We start from the raw sequence: 19,185 nt of genomic DNA on the forward strand, positions 1-19,185 counted from the left end.
ATCTGAAGCATCCCCAAAAACCAGCGGATACCCCTCCTCAGACCCTTCTCAAACCTCCAAGTCTTCTTATACTCGTTCGAGATCAAATACGGGGTGAAACTAGATATATCGATATATCTGGCAGCATAACTCTGCACTGTCAGGGTTCCCTAAGTTAGGCTCGAGAACTCATCAGCCTTTCGCATCAGGAGTGGAAGCCGAGAAGTATCTCTTGAAAAATACCTCCTTGAAGCAACTCCAAGTCATACTAGATGGACCAACTCTCTACTTCTCAAGCAGACTCACTGACGTCCACCATCTCTCCGCTTCTCCTGCCAGCTGAAAGGTAGAATAGAGAACTTTATGCTGATCGTTGCAGTGAAGAACTTCCAATATTTTCTCGGTCTTCTACACCCAGTTCTCTGCCACTATCGGATCGAGTCCTCCCGTAAACGTCGAAGGGTGCATATGGGTGAACCTCTCTATGGTACAACCCATAGTAGTAGGAGAGTACTCACGTCTCCTAACACTTCGCCCGATCTCCCATATAACCTACCTCATTAAACCCTGAGGCACAGAAGGAGACCCATCACTCGCAGTCCCCTCAAAACTACTATCCAAGTTGTTATCCTTGGGTTCCATTCTGAAAATAAGATAGGAATCAGCTAGAATTCCTATATCTTACATAGTTAACACAATCATTGAAAACTAATCATGTCAACTACTACTCTCATAAGTCCATGTCTGTCCTACCACACTGACACGAAACCACCAATGGTTTCCTGTGGTTTTACTATAATCGTCATTCAAAGAAAAACACAGAACACCTCCAATGAGTCCCCGTCTAGCAACAAAACAACCTTCGACCTACTCTACCAATTTCCTACACCTATACTCAAGTATGTACGCAAAGCTACGCCTAACCAAGTCTACAAGACCTAACAACCTGGTTTTGCTTTGATACCAATCTGTCACGCCCCAAACCCATGGATGGGTCCCACGTGTGATTCTAGTAACCTAACATGTCTCTATATCATTTAAAACATACATGATACTATACTGAATGAGGGTTTGACTATATGTAAAGCCTATACACAATTACATACATGTCCATACACATCAAATACACAGCGAAAATGTTCTTTTTATACATGCATAATAACATACCGTAGTCTATACATAACTGGAATATACAATACATACTTCGAGTGTCTACAAAATCCAAAACTAACAGCCCAGTTACAAAACTCGTACTTACACAGGTACTAAACGTAGCTAACCGACACCCACGCTTTCTAACACTAGGATGCTAGTTTCGGCTACTCGAAGGACCTGAAAAACATTTGTATATTTGGGGTGAGACACCTCTCAGTAAGGAAGAAAGCAAGCTATATTAGGGGTGAGCATAATTCGGGGAAACCCAAATTAATCGAATTAACCGACCAATTTCGATCGGTTTGGTTAGGTCAAAAAATAGGGTCAGTTCGGTTCGGTTACGATTTTACCAATTTTTAGTTAATCGGTTATCGATTTGGTTAATATGAATTTTAATTTGGTTAACCGAATTAACCAAATTAATAATTAGTGATTCTAGTGATTCTAGTGATTCTAATTGCATACCCACAATCAAGATTACTGAGAAGATGAAAATTATTAAAGGATAGAAGATTGCAATTCGTGGTTCAATTGGCTCGGGTAAATCAAGCTTACTTTTTAATATTATAGGTGAAATACCCAAAATTTATGGGCAGCATAATAAGGTTTATGGATCAAAGCGCTTGGATTCAAACAGGAACTATTAGAGAGAGTGTTTGGTTTGGCAAGGAAATGAACAAGGCCTTCTATGGGGATGTTCTAGAAGCATGTGCTTTGAACTGGGACATTGAGACATGGGCAGATGGAGATTTAAGTGTAGTGGGAGAGAGAGGGATGAATTTAAGTGGTGGGGAAAAGCAAAGGGTTCAACTGGCAAGGGCTGCCTACATCAATTCAGACGCCTATTTTCTAGATGATTTTTACAATGCTGTTGATGCACATATTAGAGTACATCTCTTCAAGGCAGACAACATATTACACTATTTTCATCTGTGTTTTTCATGATTGATGCACATCACCTTGAATTTTGTTAGCCATATTTAAATGGAACTAAATTGTATTTGTCTTGCAGAAATGTCTAATGCAACTTTTGTCTCAAAAGATTGTCCTTTATTGTTTATACCACCCATCTGTTGGAATTCCTACATGCTTCAAAGTTAAGAACCTTTGAGCCTCTGATGGTTTCAATATGGATTTTTTTTTTTTTTTATGAGAATTAGGAGCTGATTAATTAAGCTGAAATGGGGCATATTGAGCATATTTTAAGAGTTGGTGAGAATTAGGAGCTATTGTAAGTAACGGTGTAAATTCTACTCTTATAGTTTAATAGCAAAATATCCTTTTTATTAATAAAATTAATAGATGATCTACTTAATTAAGCTAGAATGGGTAAAAAAAATTACAATTATATTCTATTTTTAATAATTAATTTCAAATTATTTCGGTTAAATTTGGTTAACCGCATTTCCCGAAAAGGTAATTCGGTCGGGTTCGGTTCGGTGAGTGTCTTTTGTTCAGTCGGTTCAATTATCAAAAATCATTAACTAAAAATTTTGATTAATTTGGTTAATTAACTGAATTTGGCCAAACCGACAGTTTGCTCACCCCCTAGGTTATATCAGTGTGTGGCATACAAGTGTTATTTCAACATAAAACATAACATGATACAATTTCAGTATTTTCATAATTCAATTCCAGTACAATGCCAAATATATGGTCAGTGTCGTCACACTAAAGCACAAGATACCCTGCAATAACCAAAGCCTCACAGAGATATCGTTGCCAATATGGTGTCCACTCACACCCATTGGTGACCAGCTGGAACAAACTGGTGATATTTCACACCCTCGAATATAAAGCCAGACACTCTCACCCATGGAAATTAGCCAAGACATGGCGGCAGCATACGATAATTAGCCGCCCCTAGCTCCTTTACAAAACGTGGAACAATTTTGGAACTCATGCTCCTGTACTCATTACCGTACGGTAATTAACCACCCCTAATTGTTTTACAAAACCTAGAACATTTTACATACAACAGTTCATTCATCACTTATTTGAACATACACAAATCATATATTTTTCAGTTCGAGAAATATAGTTTAATACAAATACAGGTACGATCATCTCAATACTACAATTTTATACAACATACGATTTTCTAACAGAAATAGTGATGATACCTGAAACCCCCAAAATTTACCAAAACTGTAACCTGAAAATCCCTCATTTTCACTCGATAGATTTTCCCAAACAAGTGGCCAAAACATACATACGATTGTAAACTATAGGTTTATCAATCCCGATTTCAAAAATAACTAATATAAACAAAATCCCCTTACCTTTTCCCGAGTACCAAAATACGAACTCTACGGCTCCAAAACTATAAACTGAGTTCCCAAAACCTAAACATCCAAGAACTATACTTCACTATAATTCTTACTACTACATATATACCGAAACGAAAATAAAATCGGACCCTTACCTCGGTTTTGGGTCAAAACCCAAAAATCCTTGAAACAAATTTCTTTTCTGCTATAAACGTAGGGATTCCCCTCCTGATCCACGTGGTATCGTCAGATCGTTGATTCTGGCAACTAACGGCCTGAAATCCTAGAGAGAGAGAGAGAGAGAGAGAGAGAGGTTTTTGGTTTCTTAACCATTAAGCAAGTGAAAAGATATTTATAAACCTTTGACCCAGCCAGCCTCGTCGACGAGATGGCGTCATCGTCAACGAGCCGTAGAAGAAAGTTCGTCAACGTCAAGGTGGCCTCATCGACGAGCCTGAGATTTCAGGATTTCTCAAAATCTCTCAGCATCTCCTCGTTAATGAGCTACCGAATCTTGTCATCGAGCTAAGCAAGAGGCTTCCTCAACGAGCAAAGAAGCCTCGTCGACGAGCCCTGCAGATTTTTGCCTTTTAAATTTTCGTTCTCTTTTCCTCATTTATTTAATACACTTATCTCGGGTCGGGTTCTTACAAAATTATTAGTGACAGTTTTAAAATTGTCGCTAATAGTGCCTTATTAGTAACAGTTTCAAAATCGTCACTAATGCTTAGACTATTAGTGACGGTTCTTAAAAACCGTCACTAATATCCACTTTTAGTGACAAAATTGAATCCTTCACTAGTATTTTCGTCACTAAAAAGAAGTTTTTTTGTAGTGCCTTTTTGTCATTGGGAACTCCATGTCTATGATAGTTGGTATCAAAGCGGATCTCTCGATCTTAAATGAGGAAGGAAATGGAAATTGTTGGCATCAACTCAATTGTGGGAATTAAGTTTGTGACATTAAGTGGGGGAAGGAGCAATTTATCTTTGAGCAAGTTCTTGTCTTGCGCTCCCCTCTTGTCATGTAACCCATTGTGGGTAATGAAATGTAAGTTGACCTTCAATGAAGTCCTACAAATGTTAGATTACTTGATGATGCCATGTACTCTTGATAAGGGATGAGGGTTGATGGATGGGAACAAAAAGAAAAAAGAATTCCTTGTGCCCTTGAGGCAGGTATTATAGCCACACTTTGGCATTTTTCCTATTGTAGTTGGCATTGGAGTTAGTGTGGTTGCCACACTTTGGGAATTTTCCTATTGTTGTTGGCACTAGAGCCGATATGGTTGTCATAGTTTGGGATTTACCTTATTGTGGTTGGCATTGGAGCTACTATTGTTGAATTTTTGAGTCCTATCCCGTTTTGATAATGATAAATCACAACATCTCATTTGCATGTGCGTTAAGAGAATGAATAGGTTTAAGTTTCAGAAAGCACAAATAACCGATCCAAAATGGAAGCCATGAAACACTTAAACGGGCACATCATTTGACACATTCCATGGATATCTAAAGAGCAAAACTTGAAAACTTGTATTTTTCAGTTGTAATGTACTTAGGTTTCAATTGTGCATACATAATCATTTAATCTGATGTGAAACTCACTAATGACCATAGATTGACCCTAGGAACGAAAATTTTCATGGAAAACCTTTTATGTAAAAAGTTAAACTTATTTAAAAGGTTTGAAATGGTTTTTGAAGTTGAAAATGGTTGAAAACTCATTTTTATTAAGAGGTTAGTTGACCAGATCATTAAGCCTAGTCGACCGACATTTATACGAGTATGATTCGGCACGCCAGATCATCAGCCCAATTGACCGAATTGTGCGAAAATGGAAATTTCCTTTGGGCCTCTAGTCAATCGACCAGAACTCTTGGGGTCAGGCATTTCTGGGCTTCAAACAGTCAAATTTTTTGAAATATAATAATATTTTATCCTCCAACAGTCATATAACAGTTATATCTTGGCTTTGACTATAAATATCAAGCTAAATCACTTGAAGAAGGTTAGCAAATCATCTAGAGAGCATATTTGAATGTTCTTTGATTCTTTAAGCACATTTGAAACTCATTTTGAACATCAAATTCAAATTTCTCCTACTCTTATTTTGAAAACACTTTTGGAGAAAATATTTTGAGGCATTCTTAAAAGCTTTGAGCATACTTTTACACTCACATTTTCTACATCAAAGCCTTTTTACTTTTGGCATTTCAAAAATCTATTTTGCAAAAATCATTTCCATACTCTATTCTGCTTCATATTTCAAATCATTTGAGAGTGCATTAGAAAATATCTTTTCATTGTACTAATTTGCTCTCGAAGGGGCATTCCTTGTACACCAAAAATTATTCTCATTCATTTCTTTGCAATTTGGGTATTGAACCGGGCCAAGTGAGGGTATGTCACTTCGAGAGGTATCCCCGCCTATGAGGAGGGATTATGGTGCGAACCGTACCTTGCTCAACCTTATTCACTAAATTTTTTTAACTGATATTAAACTAAACATTATTTGAATTCAAGCATAGCAAACTCAAGCTAAACAAAACTGAATCAAGCCTCCCTCTACTCCCTTGAGTATACTTCAACTTTGCTCATTAAAATATTAAGAGTTTAGTTTAATCGATTCTAAGTTTGCTACCATGCCTTAATTATTTTTAATTTAAAATCAAATATATTTGATAAATTAATGAGACAAACATACATAAACATAAATCTTACCAACCTTGTACGACCTCAGCAAAATATGTAGCTCAAAATGAACTTAAAAATAACTTATTTGTACAGGTGAGCAAGCATGAATGAGCGCATTTTGTGCTGAATTACTGAGCTATTCACACTTGATTTATTTATAACCATGTTAATACAAGGACAACTTGCGAGGACAACATATCCTGAGAATCTGAGCAACCAAGAACCCGTGCTATTTGTTCAGGAATCAGACACGACCCATTAATTGCCCTAGATTCAAATATTCAACTGCTCGTTGAATTTGTGCTTCGCTTTATGCCTCCCTTTTGGGCTTTCAGTGTTTATGTGCTGCTGTTCCCACTGCATTCAATTTTTTTATTTGTTTTCTCACTAATAATTATAATCATCATCATCATCATCATCATTATCATTATCATTGTGCCTTCAAGAAAACAAAACAATGGTAAACACGCCATGCTTGCAGGCGATTCAAGACCACAGTTTGTGCTGCTGACATAGTAGTTTCTTGATGAGAAGCAGGCATATCTAATTTCAAAGAAGAGTTTACAAGAATTTAGCCGTGCAAAAGCACTTTTTTCTCTCCAAAATTAACGAGTGTCAAACGAAAAAAAAAAAATGTCCAAAAAACGAGCCATGATAACTTCAACAAGCTGAATGCACAATTCTGAAACTGAATTAAAAATTGATTTCACCAAATGTATCGCAAACAATAAACAGAAATTGCAATACATCTAATGATCCCTCACTATGGCAGACTAATAAAATTCCCGATCAGAACCTAAATACCTAGTATATATATTCTCTTTAAAAAAAATTGATCCTGTTTTTTGGAAGGGAAAGCTTTTTGCTTTTGCTTCCCTCCATGACAGGCACTCCCCAGCGCTATAGTCCATGAATAATTGTGAAGACCAAATGAATAATGATTATGGCCCAGCCCCATCTTCTTCCAGTCATCTTACTACAACCACTCATATCTGCAATACCGGGCGCCATTCCCTGTATTGTTATTGAACCATTGTTCGCTGTAGTGCTGCCACAAATGTCAAAAAAAAAATAAAAATTATAGAGCCACAAAAAATCTTCAATAATGTAGTTGGTTTTGAATGAAACAAATTCTTGAGAAATGGGGCCATTGAACAGTGAACAGGAAAGGGTCTTATAATTAATTATTGAAGAAATGCATAAGGTTGTTCACACAAGAGGATTCATATGTCCAGAATTTTTTCTCAACAGCAACCTACAAAAATCTTCAATGCTGTAGTTGGTTTTGAATGAAACAAATTCTTGAGAAATGGGGCCATTGAACAGTGAACAGGAAAGGGTCTTATAATTATTGAAGAATTGCATAAGGTGGTTCACACAAGAGGATTCCTGTAACAGAACGATGGATAACCATGTTGCAAGATCTCATGGGAATTGCATAAAGCAATAAACCCTAGTCTAAGCTTTGTGTCATATTCTGCATGAGTAGGGCCATTGCAAGAAATGGAATGGACTATTGACAAATGTGCGTGCGTGTGTTTTGGCTAGGATGATCAAGGAGTCAACAGAAACAATCTTATTAAGAACTCATATCATGCCATTTTACAGGATTCTGAAACTACCACTATGTTACCAACAATGACAATGTCAAAATTTTCTTTAACAGCACATAAAAAATGGTGCATATAAACATGATTTATGAACTCACTTTTTCTCGTATTACTCACTTTTTCTCGTATTACTATCTGTTATGATTTGTTATTCAAAAGTTAACAAAAGAAAATTTTTCCTTACTGCTGAACTGAAATTCTTCTGTTGTAGGATATATGATGATGGGGTTACCCCCACTACCTTGATTAGGTTGTGAGCATGTGAGCTTAGAAAAATTCAGAGATCCTAATTTTTGCATGATCTTTGTTACCGTCTTAAAACAGGCTGTAAATTGAACAGCATTCAATTATTATTTAATGATGAATGTATCTATCTTATTGTTTATGATAAATAACTCACAGTTTCAAAAATTGGAAAAAAAAAAATTAAGAATTTCAACTTCAAAGAGTCAAAAATAAATGCTTCAAAATCATAACTTCTACTTGCAGCATAATATTCATAAGGCATTACCATATTCTATTATCCATTAGTAAAAGATGTACATATAAAGAAAACACACAGAAAGGCATAGGCATTGAATTTTGAGTCCCTTTTTGAGATTCAAAAATGTGAACTGTTGTTTATCCCGCATTCAGACCTAACACAACTCCTAGCTTAGTTAAGTGGTTTTTCATTATTTTATGATCAAAACAGCATATGGGCAATGAAATGTAATCAATTCATTTTATTTCCCCGGTATTGTTCACAAGCAAACAAAGTATAATCCACAAAAGTCAAAAAGATAAAAAGAAGAGTCCTATCAATTTTAAAAAAAAATATTTACCTGGACGGAAATTTGCAGTTGCTAAAACCTGAAATTGATCAAAACAAAGACAAAACGAAAATCAATAAAGATTATCAATTATCAAAGTTATCAAGCAGCGCTGATAAAGGCTGTGTTTCCAAGGTGTACTGTGAAGACTATGTGGAACATATTAGAGGAATGACCCATGTGGAAGACACCAGGGCTATGACCCATGAACTTATGACGTTGAGGCCCTAATTCAATTACTCTGCTCTTTCTTTTTAATCCCAAATCCTCAATAATTCAGTAATTCAAAAGCTAATGCAAGACTTCTAAACTCGGCCGAAACTAGAAATTTATTAAAGAGCAGTTTATGACTCAAAACATCAGTTAAAGGAAAAAATAAAGAACATCAAAGAAAATTATAAAAAAAGATAACCAAAAAAGGAAAATTATTAAAGAACAATAAAAGAATGGTAAAGGAATAAAAAAGAACCGAAGCAAATGACTATGGCTGTGTTTCATAGGTGTGCGCTGCAATGGCTACCGGGAAGATTTTATAATGAATGCAAATAATAGAAAAACAGAATCATGTATCTGGCCGCATAAAATTGGAGTCCTGAAATTGAGGCCCTAATTCAGTTTACTCTGTTTTTCTTTATCCCATCTCCACAATAATAATTCCAAAGCTAACGCAAGAATTCAAAAATCGGCAGAATCCTAAACCAAATTGAAACAAATTCTGCACAGCCAAACACAACCGTAGAGTTTACGGATCTGAAAACCCCTACTAAACCCCTAAAAGATCAATCAGAGGGGAGGGCTTAACGCTTACTGGGATCAAGCGAAGTCAGCGCGGCAGTGCTGCCAAAGTCGCAGCTGTCGTCACTGGAGCCATGCTTGATGTAGTAGTCGTTGAAGGCATACGAGGCCCTCTGCTGGAGATCAGTGCTATCGTAGCAGGGCCCGCCGGGCTGGATCGGCCTACAGTCGGTGGCGCCGGGGCCACAGGCCCAGTCCAACGCCCCCTGCAGAGCGCCGTCGTCGGCGTTGTTCTTGGCCACGCACCACAGCTCCAACGTGACGCCCCCGACTTGGGCCATGGAGCGGTTGGGAGGTGCGGGGGATGCGTGGAGGGGGACCGTGGCGCCGAGGAGTAGAAAGAGAAGGAGAGAGACAATGGGGTTCTTCATTGCCGACAATGGACACTGGGAAAGAAAGAAAGAAAGAACAGGGGAAGAAAGGGGTTTCGAAGTCTGAGAAGAGGGTTTCTGACGGCTTGGGGTTTTATTGAAGAAGCTTGGGCCGTTATGGGGATCTGGGAGATGGATGGTATGTGACCGTTGGTGTTTTGAGAATGGGCATCCAGAGAGAGAGAGAGAGAGGGATCAGTGCTTGGTTTGGCTCGTCTCTTTGATTGCTCGCTCATTTGGTTTCAGTTGAGGATGTGGTTGTTCACTGTTCATGTTCCTCTGTTTTAAATTCAGCTATTGTTTCTTTCTGCAATTCTGTAGAAGCTCAGCCCGAAACTATGAATTATGAAAAGCCAAGGAGCTAAGAAGTTGCTCAACAAAATCGCATTACAAAAAGTTAATTAAATCTTGACATTTTAGGCAAATAAAGTTAAAATATTTCTACTACTTTTATGCTTTATAGATTAATCATAATTTAAAAACAAAATTTATTGTCTAAGATGTGATATGTATGATGTAATTTAATAAATTTTTAAACCATTTGTGACATAATTTAATACAAAACTTATGCTTCGAGTTTGAATGGTACAAATTTAATAAAATTTTATAAAAATTTATATCACATTTTATTTAAGATTCACTAAATTTGAACTTACAATTTAATGTAGGATTGAAGAAATCTTAAGACTCAATTTGGTATAATTTGAATTTATGGAGCCAAGTGCAACCCAATAAATTTTTAGAGACCCTTTATTACAGCTTTGTTCTTTATAGAAATAGATATTTTTTAAACAAATGAAAGATTGAGAGCTTATTGATTATAGATGTTAATATTAGTTTTTAAATTCATAATGATTGTTCTTTTTATTTTAGATCCTAAGGCTAATATGTCAAAAACAAAAATAGGAGTCTATTAGAAGTCTCCAAAGATTGGACTATACAAGTAATACAACCAAGCGTAGTTCACCTTATTTTATTAAAGTTTAAATTCAAAACTTCTAATATAAAAGTTCTCATAGTCATTGAAATTGACGAAAAATACCCTTAAAGAATGGTTTTTTATGTATGACTTGAAATCATGAATCATGAGATATGACGTCACCATTTGAATCTACATAAGAAAAGATTATTAGATTAGACAACATAATTGTATCATATTTTACACAACCAATTATATCTTTGGATTTTGAATGTTTTTAAAAAATAATAAATCCATTTAATTTAAAATTTGTAAAATACTCAAAATCATTCAAAATTCAAAGATAGAATTGGTTGTTTAAAAATTAGTCGAATATGATTTGATGTGGGTTCTAAAAATGTGAGTCTCACATTACTTTAATGACCCCAAATATAAATATAATATTTTGTCATTTCGTAACCAAAGTCCAATATGAGGAAATTGTTCCTTACAAGCATTTTTTAGAATATCTACTAAGAGATTTCAATCGTGTGAATTCTGTGCCAAACATTGATAAGACACACTCACCTTGCAAAACAATAACATTGTTATAATATTTTGATTAATAAATTTTAAATCTTACACTGAAAGATTGTTCCTTCCAAATCATACTCAAGGCGTGGATGGTAAAATTGTAGGAAATGATTTGAATTTTTAGTAAGTTAAGTTGGATAAGCATTTCATATTTTAGACAAATATTAACTCCCCGTAGGGTTTGGCACAAAAAAAAAAAAACGAACCTTTAAGGAAATTTCAAAACCTTATAAACCTCTTTTGAGATTTCAAATATTGGACATTTGATTTCTTGGGATAAACCGATTGTCTTTTTTTGCCAAATATAAGTACACTTTTATATTTTATGGCGAACCTTAAGTGAGTTTGTAAAATTTTAAAATCTTAAGAAAAGTTAGTATCTTTATATTTCAAATAATTTTTAAAAAATAACTAAAAATGAGATTATCTTTCATTCTTTAGATAGTAAATCGTATCTTTATATTTCAAATAATTTTTAAAAAATAACTAAAAAATGAGATTATCAATAAAAAATTGTTTAAGTTTTAAAAATACAATGGATTGTCTAAATTTAAGGCAAATGTGCAATTTAACCTAATAATTTGTTTCCATACATTTGAGTTTTCTTATGCACCACAAGGACCAAATGGGAAGGTCTCATTGGTCAATGTGGATCTGAGTCAGCCCAAAGGCCCACAACCCTTCACTTCTCCCAATGCCACCATCCAGCTCAGCCACCTAAAATTTGAATTAGTTGAAAGTTTTTAATATTTTTTTATTAGTAAAAAACACATTAATTTGCTGTCACTAATTGTCCTTTTTGAAAGCAGAGAACCCAATGAAAAAGTTTCAAGATGTTTTTCTCAACTCTGCTTTCATCTTCTTTTTCCCATTTTACATTCCATCTTCCTAATCCGGCATGGTTAGGATTTGTTCAATTAATTATTCCAACCCAACCATATACTTTTTTTATCAAAAGCATTAAATAAACTTACGAATTATGAGTTGGATTAGTTGTTACTTTTTATTTTTTGATTCATTAGATTCTTAGTAAACTTGAGTAATATAATAAGAAATAGGTCATTTCACATATATCATACTTCTTTTTTTTTTTTGGGTTACGGCGGGTGTCCGCGTCCGTTTTTATGGTTCGCGACTAATCCCACACCCCGTGGATCTGGCCCCACATCACCATGAGGAAGGTAAATCAGGAGCTCAGGGGAGGAATCGAACCCGGGAGGCGCAAATGCTGACCTCATGAAAGGCACTCCCGGTTATTCGCTCGACCACCTGAGCTACGCCATGGGGGCCATATATCATACTTCTTCCCAAGTCTCACAATAGTCGAGCAGAAGACCCTCAACATGAGAGTTCTAAGTTTTAACCTGCATTATTATAATTTGGAACCTTGAAATGACATTAGTTTGATATGGAAATATAATAACTCCATTTATGAAACTTTGGGATTCAAAACTTATACTTGAATATGTGTGGATTAGGATAAGTAATACAAAATTAGACTAACCTTCATTCAAATCTGCATACATCTAAAGGGGTGTCCAAACACAATCTAAAACAATGTAAATTTTTTTTTGTATGATTTAGTTGTGAATTTGTGACGATGTAAAAATAAAATAAAATTGGGTACTCATTGCCAAATGTTTTGAAAAGAAAACTAAAAAAGCAAAAAATAGACTCTATTTGTTTTTTTGTTTTAATTTTTAATATTGTAATAACTCCTTTAACAGTCAAATCAAACTAAAAATCTATTTTTGGTTGTTTATGGTTTTTACATTTCACTTTATAACAAAATCATATCACACCATTGCATAAAAATCAAACATGGTTGAAATGGATATCCCCATTACTAAGAAACAACAAAAGATATAAGAAAAAATGATGTCAAACAACTGCAAAACTTACAAAATAACTAGATAATAGAAAATCTTCCTATGTCTATGAATTCTTGCAAATGGGTATTCTATAATCAAATGAAAAATGAAAATCATTGTCGATTCATTCTTGCAAGAAATTTCAATCGCACCTATAAATCATGTTGAGAAGTCGTGATGGTGTAATTATATTTGATATTCCCTAAATATACCAAGGTCAAATAGTCAATTCGCAACATTAAGGCACAATAGCAATCAAGGCCATCATCGCCCAAGGATAACTGCTCTGAAGGGGTCAACTCCATAAAGGCCAGAGCGATCCATGCCCGCGCCATAAACAGTTGCTATCAACTCCTTAAAGGCCAGAGCAATCCACGCTCGCGCCATAACTCGCCCATAAATGGCCACACATCCTCGGGTCAACTTCTGCTACTATAAATAGGGACTCATGCGAGAGGCCAAGGTATCTCATTCTAACCCCATTTCATTGTATCTTACAACCTTTCTAAGGCATTCCCTTACTTAAGCATAAGAGAGATCCCCCAAAGTACACCTCGGGTCCTCCAAGCAACCTTTGTTTTCATCCTTTTCAGGTGATTAGAGATCAGAAGGCTCATTGGAGGTCCTTGACGTCTTTATTCCACAACAGTTGGCATCATTTGTGCGAACGCTTTTGAGAGGTGTTCATGCCGCTTTCGGCCCCGATCCCTAAATCATGGCAGTAACCACCAACTCCATATCTACCCCTGCTGCAGGCAATCAATCGCCCCAGTCCATGCACTCTACACCTGTAGACGGCTCAAGAGTCACAAGGGAGGAGTTCATTATCTTCCAAAGGAGAATGGAAGTCTCCAAGAAGAAGATGGAGGATGTAAGATCCTCAAAATTCTTAATATTTATATATATATATATATATATATATATATCCATACCTAAGCAGCGGAGCACAAATCACATAACCACATCTATATGTAAATATTATACAATACCAAAATCCAATATATCGACCATAGCCATACAAAACAATCATTCCAGCATCATCATACAACTCTGTCAAAAACTCACCCTATAACCAAGGTAATCAAAATACTCTCTATCCACGAGCCTGATTTACTCACCTAACTGGCTCACCTAAAAAATGTTAAAGTCATGGGGTGAGTCGACGTTTAGTAAGTAGAAATATGCTATTACTAGTGTGTGGAAACTAAGTTAAGAATACTTTTTAAATAACAACTGAACTGTAATACCATAAATAATCTATAAAGCATATCTTTCTTTTTACAATTTAAAAATATAACTGTATCATCTGTATTTTTTACTTTTCATATTGCTAATATCATACTATACTCATCATATACTGTAAAGTTGTATACATATATATATAAGTGTGCTTTATCCCTGGAACTCTGTATGTCATAATTTGACCCCTCATGACAGGGTTGTGCGACTCATAGGCGGGACTTCATCTGGTCGGCCTTCTAGATAAGTCAATATACTCTACACTACCTTAATCCGGCCAAACTGCATCCACCTCGAGGCTCGGGACTAGCTACTACCTCGTCAAACCGACCTCCTCCACCCAGCGAACTGGGGAGCTACATACTCTCCGAGCACGGCTGATGGTTCCCACACACTATCTGAGATATGTGGTTGCACTCTATCTATATCTAGCAACGGTACCGTGCTCTGTATTTTTTATCTATACTGTATCTGTCCGTAATCTTCCTCAGAGATCTGATACTATATATATATATATATATATATATATATATATATATATATATATATATACTATTTTACTATTTTCATCATGTCTCCAAAATTACCATAACGCTATCTTTCTATACTGTAAATACTGTAATATTTGTATACTGTATTTGTAGCATCTTGATGCTATCTCTGTATATCTATCTATATACTCTGTATGTTATGGTAATAGGAAACAGGACATACTATAAACATTGTATATACTGTTATGTATAAAACTGTAATATATATTCATCTAAGTAAAACTATATACATGTACATGTGTGTGTGTGTATATATATATATATATATATATATATATATATATATATATATCTATTTTATGAAACTATTCAAATAAAAGTTGTATATGTATGTATATCTCTCTGTATAATCTCTGTGAATATATAGCTATATCTGTATATTCTGTATAACTCCATATATTGGGAAAACTATATAAACTGTATATACTGTCTATATTTGTGTATTCAGTATAGTATGATATATTATAAAAGCTATATAAGTTCTTCATCACATGAAAATCTATTCAGGCCACACAAGCATTTAAACTCATACTCTGTAAAAATTGTATAATAAATTGTTATGTATATGTGTCTATGAAATCTCTGTTAACATTCTTAAAACTCCTAGCATAGCATATTTCCCTTACCTTAACTTTGAAAAGCCCCTATAAAATTCTGGCTCTATACCCGCAGGGTTCCTAACTCAACATCCTGAAAATAAAATTCCTCAAAACAAAATATCAGTATTTTCTTACCTATAACATTTCTCATAACTGAGGGAAAGGCAGATACTGAATAAAATGTCTTACCCCGAGATTGGTACGAAATCCAAACCAACTTTTCCAATGATCAGCTCCAGCAGACTTGTAGAGAACTTTTCCAGGAGCGTCGTGGTGGCTTCGGATGGTTTATCTGGTGCAAAACGAGCCCGGAATCGAAGAGAGAAGGAGAGAGGGACGTAGAGAGAGAAATGAGAGGGTTTCTTGCGTTATTTTCATCAAAAATCTAGGTTAAACACTATTTATACTGCGGCCTTTGTTGACGAGACACGTCATCTCATCAACGAGTCTTTCAGTAATTTCGTCGACGAACCTTACTTCCTCGTTGATGAATTTCAAATGTCCTAAAACCCCTCTCGGTATTTTCTCGTCGATGAGACGTGGTTTCGTTGATGAGGTCCCTTATGCGCTCATCAACGAAAATCTTGTATTCGTCGACGAGACCCTAAGCAAAATCCCGGGTTGTTACATTCTCCTCTCCTTATAAAATTTCGTCCTCGAAATTTACTATCTCTATCTCCATCTATACACTCCATCATTCCATACAGGAAAAAAGGTCTACTTATTTTATTACCTGCCCTCACTTGTGGCGACGAAATACCGTGGTTACGTTTATGTTCTGGAAAATTACACATATAAAACTAAAAACTATCTATTAACTAAAATCAATACATGTACCTGCAAGAAAAACTTATCTAACTATTATACTTTACCTGAGTACTTCTATACCTCTTGGAACAACTACGGGTATCTTTGTCTAATCTGCTCCTCAAGTTCCTAAGAAACTTCCTCTATAGTGTGATTTCTCCACAAAATTTTAACTAACTGTATTTCTTTAGTGCGTAAAGTATGAACCTTCCTGTCCAAAATTTGTACTGGTACTTCTTCATATGCCAATGAATCCTTAAACTCTATCTCTCCATAGCTGATGATGTGGGATGGATCTGGGACGTATTTCCTTAATATGGCAACATGAAACACGTCATAAATTCGAGCCAAAGCTGGTGGCAAAGTTAGCCTATAGGCAAATGACCCTATTCTCTTAAGTATCTCAAAAGGACCAATATACCTAGGGCTCAACTTGCCCTTCTTTCCAAACCTCATAACTCCTTTCAAAGGAGCTATCTTCAAAAATACTCTTTCTCCCACATCAAATTCTAACTTCCGATGTCGAGTGTCTGCATAGATTTTCTGTCGACTTTGTGTTGTACTAATTCTTTCTCTAATTAATCGGACTTTGTCAGATGCCTGTTGTATTATCTCGGGACCCAAAACTCACCTTTCACTTACTTCATCCCAGAAAAGAGGAGAATGACATCTCCTGCCATATAATGCCTTGTATGGAGCCATGCCAATACTAGCCTGCTAGCTATTATTGTAAGCAAACTCAACTAATGGCATAAACTGAATCCAACTGCCTCCAAAATCAAGCACACAAGCACGAAACATATCTTCTAATGTTTGAATCATTCTCTCAGTTTGACCATCAGTCTGGGGATGGAAAGTAGTGCTAAAAGCTAACTGCATACCCATAGCCTCCTAAAAATTTTTTCAGAATCGTGAAGTAAACCAAGGATTTCGGTCAGAGACTATGGATACTGGTACTTCATGAACACGAACTATCTCCTGAACATATATCTCTTCCAATCTGTTCATGGAATAACCGATTTTAATACGAATGAAATGAGTGATTTTCATCAAATGATCCACAACCACCCAAATTGCATTCAACCCCCGTCGCACTGGTGGTAACCCCGTAACGAAGTCCATTGAAATGTGGTACCATTTCCATTCTGGAATAAACAATGGTTACAACTGTCCTACCGGTATTTGGTGATCAGCTTTAACCTGCTAACATGTCAAGCATTGCTGAACAAACATGGCTATCTCCCTCTTCATTCCATTCCACCAGAAATACTCTTGCAGGTCCCTGTACATTTTAGTACTGTCGGGATGAACTGTGTATAAGGATCTGTGAACCTCCTCCAGTATAGTTCTCCTGATGTTAGTATCTGCAGGAACACATAGCCTAGTACGAAATCGCAGAGTTCCGTCATCTGATATGCTGAACTCCTCTCCCTGACCATCCCGCACTCTAGCTATCACCTCTGCCAACTCTACATCATCGCTCTGAGCTGCTTTAATCCTCTCATATAGTGTAGGCTGAACTACTAGACTGGCAATAACTGCCCGAGGACTCTTCTCCACCAATTCTATACTGAGCCTCTCCAAATCCATCAGAATTGAGTGCTGAATCTCCATAGCTGCCAGTACGGGTCCCCCTAATTTCCTACTCAGAGCATCTGCCACTACATTTGCTTTTCCTAGGTGGTAACTAATCGTGCAATCATAGTCTTTAATAAGCTCTAGCCACCTTCTTTGCCTCATATTCAACTCTTTCTGAGTAAAAAAATATTTCAAACTCTTATGATCCATGAAAATCTCGCACTTTCCACCATATAAATAATGCCTCCAGATCTTGAGAGCATACACCACTGCAACAAGCTCTAAATCATGGATAGGATAATTCTTCTTATATTCTTTAAGCTACCTAGATGCTTATGCAATAACCCTACCGTGCTGCATCAACGCACATCCAAGACCCTTCAAAGAGGCATCACTATATATTACAAACCCATCCTCCCCTAAAGGAATAGATAATACCAGATCTGATACTAACCGCCACTTTAGCTCTTGAAAACTCTGCTCACAGTCATTTGTCCATTCAAATTTTACATTTTTCCTCGTAAGTCGTGTTAATGGACCTGATAGCTTGGAGAAACCATCCACAAAGCGCCGGTAATAACCTACTAATCCCAAAAAACTCCTAACTTCCTGAACATTTCCCGGCCTTTCTCAACTCACCACTGCCTCTATTTTACTCAGATCAACTGATACTCCTGCTTCTGAGATCACATGACCGAGAAAAATAACCTTCCTTAACCAAAACTCACATTTCTTGAATTTTGCATATAATTTCCTTTCTCTCAATATCTACAATACCGGTCTCAAATGATGCCCATGCTCCTCAAAACCTCTCGAGTAGACTAGTATATCATCAATGAACACAACCACAAATTGGTCCAAATACTGGTGGAACACCCGGTTCATCAAATCCATGAAAACAGCTGGTGCATTAGTCAACCCAAATGGCATCACTAAAAACTTGTAATGCCTATATCTGGTACGAAAAGCGGTCTTCGAAATGTCCTCTACTTTTACTTTCACCTGATGGTAACCCGATCACAGGTCAATTTTAGAATAAACCTAGGTCCCCTGGAGCTGATCAAATAAATCATCGATCCTAGGGAGAGGATATTTATTCTTGACTATTAGTTTGTTTATCTCCTTATAATCAATGCATAATCTCATGGTTCCATCTTTCTTTTTCACGAATAGAACTGGCGCTCCCCAGGGCGACACACTGGGCCTGATAAAACCCTTATCCAGTAATTCCTGTAGCTAATCTTTCGGTTCTTTCAACTCGACTGGAGCCATACGGTACTGTGCCTTAGATATTGGTGTAGATCCTGACAATAAGTCTATAGTGAACTCAATCTCATGATCAGGTGGCAAACTAGGTAAT

At 36.2% G+C, this 19,185-nt stretch overlaps 1 protein-coding gene across 1 annotated transcript; it reads right to left on the reverse strand.

Annotated features, from left to right (window-relative positions):
- Positions 1 to 6,605: 6,605 nt before the first annotated feature.
- Positions 6,606 to 10,063, reverse strand: LOC131148711 (PLASMODESMATA CALLOSE-BINDING PROTEIN 5-like). The gene is made up of 3 exons (XM_058098601.1): positions 9,331 to 10,063; positions 8,535 to 8,562; positions 6,606 to 7,148 (listed from the first exon to the last, which is right to left on the reverse strand). Exons 1-3 carry the CDS (start codon positions 9,686 to 9,688, stop codon positions 7,001 to 7,003), a joined length of 534 nt encoding a protein of 177 aa, XP_057954584.1. The 5' UTR covers positions 9,689 to 10,063; the 3' UTR covers positions 6,606 to 7,000.
- Between the last annotated feature and the right edge of the window lie 9,122 nt (positions 10,064 to 19,185).

Source organism: Malania oleifera, chromosome 2, assembly GCF_029873635.1.
Source record: "Malania oleifera isolate guangnan ecotype guangnan chromosome 2, ASM2987363v1, whole genome shotgun sequence".
In the NCBI taxonomy this organism is placed as follows: domain Eukaryota; kingdom Viridiplantae; phylum Streptophyta; class Magnoliopsida; order Santalales; family Ximeniaceae; genus Malania; species Malania oleifera.

Bases quoted from the DNA above. Each gene is read 5' to 3' on its own strand.
- LOC131148711 (XM_058098601.1), bottom strand. From the start codon at position 9,688: ATGAAGAACCCCATTGTCTCTCTCCTTCTCTTTCTACTCCTCGGCGCC. The intron at 8,563-9,330 runs GTAAGCGTTAAG...GATCAATTTCAG, and splicing joins GCTGACTTCGCTTGATCCCA to GTTTTAGCAACTGCAAATTT. The intron at 7,149-8,534 runs GTAAATATTTTT...CATTTGTGGCAG, and splicing joins AACTGCAAATTTCCGTCCAG to CACTACAGCGAACAATGGTT.